Source organism: Pollicipes pollicipes, unplaced genomic scaffold (genome assembly GCF_011947565.3).
Source record: "Pollicipes pollicipes isolate AB1234 unplaced genomic scaffold, Ppol_2.1 Scaffold_3447;HRSCAF=4054_pilon_pilon_pilon, whole genome shotgun sequence".
Classification (NCBI taxonomy): domain Eukaryota; kingdom Metazoa; phylum Arthropoda; class Thecostraca; order Pollicipedomorpha; family Pollicipedidae; genus Pollicipes; species Pollicipes pollicipes.
The window spans coordinates 24,222,453-24,233,142 of NW_023596297.1; the positions used below are offsets into that span (position 1 = coordinate 24,222,453).

The window sequence follows — 10,690 nt, forward strand, 5'->3', positions numbered from 1 at the left end:
ATATGTTATTTATGCGTATACATATATTTTATGCATGTACATCTAGATTTAGATATACATATACATATGCACATATATGTTTATATATATACATGCCACCATATATACATGTCTATATATACGTATATATATATATATATATATATATATATATATATATATATATATATATATATATATATATATATATATATATATATATATATATATGTATGTATATGTATATATAGACATGTATATATATATACGTATATATAGACATGTATATATATATATATATATATATATATATATATATATATATATATATATATATATATATATATATATATATATATATGTCGCTTGCATGTTTTCAAGCTATCTTCTTGAAATTTCTTCAATAGCTTCTTTACTCACGGATATTTTATACCCACCTTGTTTTTTTATTCGAGCATGAAAGACAGACAGTGGAAGTTACACCAACCTCTGTATCTTTGCTATCCTCAGCCTGATTTTCTGTCCACAAATCCTCGAGCGTTTCGAGTTGACAATATTGGGCTAGCAATTTTCTTGTTTGCTGACGGCGCCGGCCAGTGGGTGCGGCCCGCGAGCAGATCGGTGCTGGGAGGGGGGGGGGGGGGGGCACCATCCAACTTGGTCGGCTCCCCAGCCCGTTGGGTGACAGGCAGACCGAGCAGACTGGCACCTTTCTCAGCTTCCGATGTGTGACCGAGTAGAGCTCCAGTTGCCGGCACTTTCCTGGACTTTCCGGCACGTCTCGATTGGATGTCGTGCTGTGCTTATCAGGTGAAATGTCAGGAAACCGACTAGATGTGCATCATGATGACAGCAGTAGGAACCCACGTTTGCACGCTCCCTGAAGACATGTGCACAATGGCGTGACTGAACCACAATGACTCAGGCTTTGTGCGGGACCTTACCTTCCGGAGCCACAGCTGTGGCATTCATAACTGCCCTGTCATCGGTGAAAACGTGACAAGTTAGTTGGCTCCAGTGGTCGGCAACTTACCAGGGTACTATTCGGCACAAGGTGCCCGACGTAACACTGGTTTGTTCTCCCAGAGGCGCACCATCGTCTCGTTTTATGGCGTTTATCCTTTAAGTCGTGTTGGTTGGCTCTCAATCGTTATTGTTTTTTTTCGTACTGGGTGTATTTGCATTGATCACTTCTGCCAGCTCATGCCGGATTTGACACAATTTGACACAATTCATATATTTCTAGTGTGCGACTTTCCGTCTGTACGTTCCATTTATTTAGCCAGACGCAGAGTACAGACGGCTGCGCAGATTGCCGTGAAATTTGCGCCTTCAAGTCCAGCATTCGCGACGTTCCACGACATCACTTCACGCCCGTCCGATTCAGGCGTCAGTCACAGCTCGCGCGGGAGGAGCGGGACGGGTTTTGACATTCGGCAAGTATGTACTTTTGCGTATGCAGGGGGAAGAAAAGGCGTAAAGGCAAAGCCGGCGTGCGTATCGCTGATGAGCAAATCCATGTGATGTGGCTCTAGGAGGTGCTATACGGACACCAACTCTTCTTATTCTCTCTTTCAGGCAACGGAGGAAGTGGAAACCGTGACTAAATTATACGTATTCGACTTTCCGAGTGCGTTGAACAATGTGGCATGGGCAGTGCGCCCGAGTGATCCATTGGTATTAATCAGCTTGCCCATATTAAATGCGGCTCGTTTGATATTGTCGTGACACGGGCCAAATGACGTCACGGGTGTCGACGCCGCCAGCGCTAACGGTCTGACTGCTTCGCGCAGCGAAGCAAGCGAATGCCACTTGTGTTCGCTAATTGAACAAGTCTGAAAGGCATCAAAAGCGAGCACTAGAGCCCGTGTGGTGGCCTTGTTTTGCGGTGAGTTTAGCGGTGTTTGTCGCGGTGTTCGCCACGCCCTCGGTCGGTCGCGGTAGGAGCTAACTTTAGGAGTTCAGTTCCGCTGACGTATCAGGTCATTCCCAGCTACGCATTGGTCTTGCACTGCATTTCGTTCTCAAACAAACAGGCGCCCGGTCGTTCGCCGGCGGCAAACCGTGGAACGCCTTGAGACTTCCCCGGTGTTGCAACGTCATGTGCTGCTCGTGATGGAACGGATGCATTTAATTCAAAGAGTCCCAGATTAAAGCCAGTCATTTAGGTTGTTGTGTTCAGGTAGTTAGCCTTCAATACGGATACTAAACGTGAACATTGATATTTCAGCATTGCACGTTTTGGGTGGGGTCGAGTTTAGCATGTCCTCGCGTACATGTGCATTATGTTTTCAGTTGTCAAGTAGCACATTCAATTGGAGCTTGCATTCCGATCCTTTTTATTTTTGTTTATTGATGTTTTCGGGCGCGCTGATTACAGTGGTCATTTGGTGCCCATTGCATTCTGCTTCATGGTTTTAATGCTAAAATTGTTATTGTAAGGGAAGATGAGCTGTGGGTGACAATGTGTGGTAGCTCTTGTCTGTTATATACGCTACCCGTAACCAAATTCGTTTCAATTATTCGCATGCCGTACAGCTACGTGCTTTTTCTATGGGTTGTGGATTGTTTCTACATGCATCTAATTTTATTACCAGCACTGGGTTCTAGCGTGCTGAGACACATACAACATCGAACTGTAGCCGGAAGAGGCACGCGCGTGGTGCGACGCGCGGCGAGCGGCATGCCGACACGTCCCGAGCGGCGTAAGTCAGGCTGGCGGGGCGCACGGGCGCGCCCGGGGCGCCGCCGCCGGCCGGCCGCCCGTCGTGCCGCACCGTAAACGGGCCGTCCACACGAGGCCGTGACCAGGACGAATGGGCTGGCCGGGCGGCGGCGCGCCGCCCCGCCTCCGTCGTTACACCGCGCTGACCGGCGCACGGTCGCGACGCCTGCTCATGAATTAGCTACGCCCGGCCGCCGTAAATCCAATAAAATCCGCACCTGGACAGCAGGGCATGCACGGCCGAACGCGGGTCTGCCGCGGGGCGGTGTGTGCCGCGGTCAGGCCGGGCCCGACAGAGAAGTGTCCAATACCTTGCCAATATGAACTCAATCACGATGGGTGGTGTGACCCGCTTTGACGTACCCTTTAGTCACTTACGAGATTGTGCTGCTCCATAGGCCTAACAAGCAGCGATCAAGTAGGTAGAGAAGTCGGGGATGGTGGCATCGTCTGGCACGGCCTGCGATGCCGCCATCGTGACGGATTCGATGCGTGATGGTGGGCCGCTCTTCCGCCGTGTCCGGTTTTCGCATTGGTCTTCAAACATGCACACAACACTGAATAATGGATGCGCTACGGTTGATTGGTGGGGAGCAGTCGTGACGGGTGGGTGTGACACCGATTATAAACGCCTGCTGACCTGTGCCGAACATGGTGATGTGGCATCGGCTGTGAACGCCACAGAACGCCGCGGGTGTCGCTTCTGGATGGATGGCGTGTTCAGCTGGCGTCGACTTTTCCAGGAAGCCTCACCATCGCCTAAACGTACCATTCCTTCGTGGCAGCGTACTTCGAACAGCCTTTTCCGCATGGTTTTTATTGGCCACAGTTGGTTGATATTTTTTGCACAACAGTCCTGGATGGCTTACTCACTTGTCATGGAGGCTTACTGTTCGAAATCAATGTAAACTGTTTCGTAAGTTGCGTCGCGGTAGGAAGTTATACCATCTCATGCCCTGCTGAATTTCGAACAGTCTTTTCGTTCAACAAATGCTTCTTCCACTCAGTAAGTGAATCGAAACATGACGTATGATATGAGCTTTAAGTTGGATTTCAAAGGCTGTCGTGTTGACTGTTCATGGTATCCCAGGTCCACTTCAGACTCGGCCAGTCATGCCCTGTTTTTGCTGCATTTTGCCTTTCAAGGTTGCAAGGCTGCTGGCAGGATGCTGGTTCCTCTCAACTTGCGGTTCAGATGATTCTGATCAGACCTCTGCCGCCTGGGCCTTTTCTGATACCGTCTGATTGAAGTTTCGATATTCGCCTTGTCTGTCCCACCTGCCCTGGTCACCATCGGAGGGGTGCCGATAGTGTAGTAGTTAACGTGTCTGCGTTTACCACTGCGCGTCAGGGGAACCGGATTCAGGAGGCTCGGTTCCCTGCGGTGCCGCCCTTCCTACCGAGTGAGAGGCAGGCGACGCCATGTAGCCTCAGCAGCTGAGTGCCTGGTGAAGCCCCAATAACTACGACGGCTACCGTCCGCCTGTCCCCACAGGCGAGACCCGTCTGCCCCAGCCACCATTGGTCTGTCCTCAAAGGTCCCACCCGTCCTCGGCTACCGTCGGCTTGCCCCACAGACCCCCATCTGACACCTTCCACCATCGGCCGGTCCCACAGGTCCCACATGACCCCGGTTGACATCGACTTGTCCCCACAGGCCCGACGCTAGCCCGTCGTTGCTCCTTGTTTATTTTTGATTACGAACATCAAACAGTACATGTGATGAGTGGGCTGACTCTGTTGCGGAACGCTTAAATCTGGGTACCCCCTAAAAATGACGAAAGACAGTCATCGCTGCCAGGGAACCCTTGACCCACCGCCCACTCGTCCATCCTGCTACCTGAGACGGGCCACGCGTCCGCCGCCACTCCGAGTCACACTTTTAGCCGTCTCCGGCCGGCGGCGGACACCCAGGCCCGGTGACACCACTCAGTTGCTCCTTGGCTGCCCGCCCTCTCTGAAGGATCTTAAGTTCATCGTTTGGTCTGAAAAGTGAATGCTCGGAAAAATTGTGTCATATGCTATCAGGCACAATTTTTTAAACCATTGTCTCTGAGATACGTGTTGAGCTGTTCATTGTTGTTGTGGCCACACAAGTCGGGGATGATAGGTTCTGTTGTACACAGCATTTAAATTCGGATCTGATGACAGCGAGGACAGTTCAGTGCGTGATAGTCGCTTGAGTTTCTTATACTCAGCCTTGCCACAGTCGGCCCAACTGCGCCGGGTGTCCCTGCCCTCCGTCTTATCCAGTGTGCCCCGCCCGGCACCGTTTGCCCCGGTCTTGTCTGTCTCGCGTCGTCCAGCTGTGTCCCTTACGCCACCTATCCGAATATTCCCAATGGGCCGTGGTGCGCCGTCGGCAGTATGGCGGGCGCGGCTGGGGCGAGCGGCGCGCCCACATCGGGTCATATTCTTCGCCCGTCACAATACGCGAGTGGGGCCGCGGGGGCGTACCAATCGATGCCGTTATAACTGGATTACGAACGCTTTGTGCGAGCGGGAGGCGTGCCATCGCCACCGACCCGTAGTTGCCCAGTCTGGTGACGCCTGATGATCCGTGTTGGCCGGCCTTCCCAGTGCCCGTCAATGCTTTATCGGGCTGCCAGTGAAGTGAGCGGAGTGCAGGACCCGCGCATGCGCAGGGCTGATCCGAGACGAATGCGACGCCCGCGCCACTCAACATTCCCCATAATCACTGAACTTGGCCTGGAAATTTGCATCATATTGAAGGTGGCCCGGCTGAACGGCAGGCCGCGGTTCAGTCTGGCGTAATGAAGAGAGGCCGCCGTCGTCACGTGCAGCGGCCGCCCTTGGAGTCTGCTCCACTGACTTGATGAGCGGCGTCACTGCGGCCGGCAGAGCTCTCGGCACGGCGCCTGCCGCACGTGCTGGTGGCCTGAGACGTGGCGACGGCTCTGCTCTGGAGGCCAGAGTCGTCGCGCTGCTGCGCCCAGCTGCGTCCAATGACGCCAGCAGACGGGGCAGCAATCCAATCCATCCCAGACAGTTCAACCGACGGGCCAGTTTCACTCTACGAACATCAACGAGTGGCGTTACGGGTTAGGGGGCAAAGTTGGCAGGTGGGGCAGTCTCTTTGTGCGCGTGTGTGGTCGCCACATGACTCGTATGAAAGGCGTGTCGCTAATAAGCAGCAATTATGGTGGGTAGTTGTATGCTGAATATACTGCATTATTGGAACATGCAGGACATAGTTCGCCCTATGTTGAAAGATATTTATACATTAGCGTTTCCTATATGGGAAGAATTGGACATTACGAAAGGGATTATCTGGCGAAACTAGGGATGGGACAGCCGTCTTGAATTCCTTCAAGAAGCGGCGTTCAGGTCGACACCAGGGTAATGATTGGCCAGCTCGAAAAACGGCTTGTGTGCTTCGCAGCTATTGGCGCAATGCGAGAGCGAGAGCTAGCGATGTTGGCATTTCAGATATATTGGTGTATTTTGGCATATTTTTTTCAAATACTTTGCCATTTTGTGTTTTTGGTACCTGTGGGTAATGCTTTTTCAGGTTTTGGAACGTTGCTTTTTGCATTGTCTGTCAGATTATAAAGTAGTTAAAGAAGACACATGTGTTATCTTCAGACTTGTGTTCGACTCGATTTTTTTAGCCGACTGAGGACTGGCTCTCATATGTTGGGTTCCGATTCAGCTCGTGGCTCATATCCGTTCCGTTTTTTATTCAGCCCAACTCAGGCTCTTTGCTTGCGTTGAATCATTTTACTCATGACTTACGTACCTCGCAAAATCAATAGTCCGATTCAATTCTAGCTCGTTGCCGTATGGTTCATTCGTGTATATATATATATATATATATATATATATATATATGTATGTATGTATATATAGGTACCAATAGCCTAGTGGCAAGAAGTTGTTAGTTTGACCCTACCAGGCGCAGTGCGGTAAAGTGAGCGGTCCCGCTGAGGCCAGCTGCTTAAGTGGTGCTGTGCGCCAGATGCGACCAGCTCGGGCCGACACTGCGCCGCTCGTGTCGCACGCAAGTTGGTCTCGAGCCGGCAGCAGAGCCGGCGGATTAGCGGCAGACTATCTCGGAGTCGGAGCGGTCGGCGGGCGCCGGCGAGCACGACAGACGAGCGGTCGTGCTGGGCCAAGCTCAGCTCCGGACAGGAACACCGGCCGACGGCTCACCCGCCCCCTGGACGAAACATCTGACACGCGCCGGTGAAAATCAATATGCTGTGGGAGGGGTGCTCCGTCCGACCGGACGCCGTTGTTTTTGGCCATGGCGGGTCGAGCGGTGCCCTCCGCGCGTCGGGGGGTGTCTGCCGAGCTCGTTTCCCCGGCGCTGATCGACGGCTGTCCGTGAGGGCTCAGCACTGCTGGCGGAAGACGGGATCGCATGTTTGCACTGGTTGGTGGAATGGGGTGTTGAAAGGAATGTCGAAATGTAAATACGGCAGCCACCCCTATTGTTGACCTTTAGACCGCTCCTTTTGCACTGCGACAGACAAGCGACTGAACATGCCGAAAGAGGGTTTTGGTGAACTACGCACAACCAGATAAGACAGGCAGAGAAGGTTGCGCTCTTGGTGGTTAAGTGTATCGTGGGGTAAGAACCGAACTTAAAACGACATGCCGACATTTTCAGCGAATGTCCGTTGTATTATGTGCGGGTGGTGGATGGAATGCGAGGATACTTCGTGCATCTAATTAAGCTGGTGACTGTACAGCCGTCCGTCCATTGCACGTATCATATATGTTAGAAATAACAGCGGACTCAGCATTGATGATGTTTTGTGGAATTTCTTGATCAATTTCATAAGATTTTCAACTTTTGTCGATGCTCGTTTTAAATAACACTCATGATAAATAACACTCATTTGAACAACACTCATGATAAAGCTCATGATAAAACGGGTATTGATCACCATATTTGTATGACTTGGTATTAGTTATATTCATCAACCTTCACATAATTTAAGTTATCAAGCGGCAATTATACTTAAATATTAGGCATAACTGCATTAGTTTTATAACAACAGGTATAGCGCACACATACTGCATGCATTTCACAATGCAGACATAAACATTCGTGCATTACACAGACTCGTTTCTATCAGGCCAAAACGTCCTTCATCGACCTACGAAGCGCTCAGCAATTCGGTGACAGTGGCCTCCATACATATTTTGGATTCCAGGCGTATTTGTTTATTCGGTGTTTAATGTTAGATTGTTTTACCGAGCGGGGCCGTCATTGCATTTCTGATGGCCTAGCTGGCGTGACTCAGCAGCATCCGGGATATTTCGGCTGCTCTGTTGATGGCTACGGGCTGCTACGTAAACTTTGCTCCCTGGCTCGTGACTCTGAGGCTGCACAGGTGCACAGAATGACTACGTTGTCCTTGGAAGGCAGCGAAGTGATGTTCTTCCAGTGGGAGCCCGTGTCAAACCTCTTCCCTGCACAAGTTGCGGCAAATCAGACATTGTGAAATGCCTATCGTGAAAAACTATGCGGAATTTACGTTGCAAATCTTTTCTCGCCATGAGAGATGGATGCGTAGATTCATCGGCTGACGCTTCAGTTCTGATTGATGTGGCCTTTATGCGCGTTTCGGCACGCTGCGGGTCAGTCTGCCGTCTGCCGACGGTGGACATGTTGGGCCTGATGTGGCCTGTATGCGCGTTTCGGCACGCTGCGGGTCAGTCTGCCGTCTTCTGACGCGGACATGTTGGGTCTGATGTGGCCTTTGTGCGCGTTTCGGCACGCTGCGGGTCGGTCTGCCGTCTTCTGACGCGGACATGCCGACCGGCCGCATGGCCGACGGCGGCGGGGTCGGCGCGTGATCAGGGCCGCCGCGCCGCCTGGCCCTCTTCCCTCCTGCCTATGAGCCGGGCAGCCTTCAGGGGCGATGACCTCAGTGGCGGTCGATTTCCAGTCTGGAGCAGACGCTGCGTCTGGCCCCAGTGGAGTTGTTGATAATCCGGCGCCCGCCGGCTGGAAGTCAATGAAATTTCAGTTGGTCCTCAGCGTGGGGGACAGTCTCTGGCTTGACGGCGTGTCCTGGTGGCGTGCGGCACCTGTGTTCCGGTAGCCACGCACCATTCGCACTGGTGCCGTGTGCCCACCGTGTTCTGAATGAGCTGGGACCCTGGCTGGAAGGCACCGCACGTGTCAGAAGTGACGGTCTGCCACACCGCCCCGCTCCCAGTAATGTAGCGTCGGACTGCGTGCCACGCGTGGGACGGCGTGCCGGCGAACTTCAGTGTGTCACGCGCATGGACTGACGCCAGACTGACCGCCGGCGCAACCGGGCTCAGCACAGCTCCGGGCGTCCTCGGTCGAGAGTGTGACCGGGGCCGCGTCGTCTGGCGGGGCCGCCGTTCCACCGTTGTTCCCGGGACGACGCCGCCGCTGCCTGCCGAGCTGTCTGCCGCGCGGCCGGTCGACCGCCGGGCGTGGTGAGCGCCTGGGGCGTCGGTCCCGGCGTGCGAGAGATAGCAGGGAGCAGAGACAGGACAGGACGCCGCCGTCCCTGTGCAGTACTGAGACACAGCTGCATCCCCGGGAAGGTCTGGAGGGAACCGGTTCCGTATTGGACGGGGTTGGTGGAATGTGGATGGTTGGGTTGAGGAGAGAGGGTATCGGCGGCAGGTGGCCCGTCCGTCTCTCGTCGCGCTGGAGCGACGCACGCGGGCGGCGGTCAGGTGTGGCCGTGTCGCCCTCTCCCGCTGCACAAACAAAGCAGAGAACGCGCCAGCTGCCGGCCAGTCGCCGCCGACGAGGCCTCATCAATATCTAACACTCGGGTCACACAGCTGGAGCGTCATCGGGATGAAGCACGCCGTTTTGCAGGGAAGATTATCGCTTGAAAGTGAACTGAAATAGCTCAGCTTCGGCATCGGGGCATTTAAACTAAAATTTAGCGCCAGAATTCAGACATTGGCAGTCGAAGACTGCCCAGTATATTCTGCTGCATGCCAGAGCATCTACTTTACGGCAAATTTTAACACTTCACTTTTAAGTGTTGGAAAGTCCAGTGCACGAAATGGCATGTTGCACAGGATCAGAGTAATTAAACAAACTCAGACTTCGCTTCGCGTCGCTAAAGGTACACGCATATTCAAATGTGGTTGATAATTGTGGTCTTCTAATGCATTGAAACAGGCCTGTATTCCCCCAACACGCGCACACCATAAGAGCCAGTCGGTGATAGCCGTCAGACCGTGCAGTGCGCGCCGAGGACAATGTGAAATGCTGCGTGGATCATATCAGGACATCAGGTACTTCTCCCTCCGCCTCCCAGGCCGTGGCCGGACAACCCGCCGACTACTCACCAGCAAACAAAGCGTGGTAGTCTGTGTGCGGAATCCTGAAAGCCCTATGAATGCATATTGTGTCCTCATGATGTGACTTGAAGGCGCTTCTGGTGCAGAGTGGTCTCTCGCGCTACGGAAGTGGTGCGCTGGCACAATATCTCCATCCTATAGTTGTCATGCTACCTTGTTCAGAGGGAGGCCTTTGTGTCCAGGCTTAAGCGATAGCTGCAATTTGTAAGCTCGAACAGGCCATGCAGTTCCCGCCAGTTTGTAACTAGGAACTCGCCGATAAGTCTGAACGCGTGGGGTGATTGACGAGTCTGGCGTTGTGAAGGCGACGGCGTAAACCGAAGGCCCGCGCGTAATAAGGTGTTCGAGTGGGTGCGACGGCTGTGGCGTTATTCACCGGTCGGTACGAGCGCGGCCATGGGCCGACTGAGGAAGTCAGAAAATTAGAACCCACCCAGCTCAGCGCTGGCCGACGTATAGGAACACCAGTTTTCGATCGGGAATAATAGGCGCTTTTTTGCCGGACCGGCTTTGAATACTGCCCTAAACCGAGAGCGATGAATGGGATCATGCGAACCACACATGAATTAATGTAATAGTATATGATGATGAATAGTGTGCGAACTAAATCATGTGATACATGAATGATATACATTTGAACATCATAATAAGAAC

The 10,690-nt window shown here is 52.6% G+C and overlaps 1 protein-coding gene across 1 annotated transcript in view; it reads left to right on the forward strand.

The window, feature by feature from the left end:
* The window catches only part of LOC119092118 (protein YIPF5), a 49,198-nt gene extending 46,585 nt beyond the window's left edge, over positions 1–2,613 (forward strand). Inside the window, exon 5 of the mRNA XM_037215096.1 lies at positions 2,577–2,613. Coding sequence (XP_037070991.1) covers positions 2,577–2,597 — 21 coding nt within the window. The 3' untranslated portion in view covers positions 2,598–2,613. The remainder of the gene's footprint in view (positions 1–2,576) is intronic.
* The last annotated feature ends 8,077 nt before the right edge of the window (positions 2,614–10,690 follow it).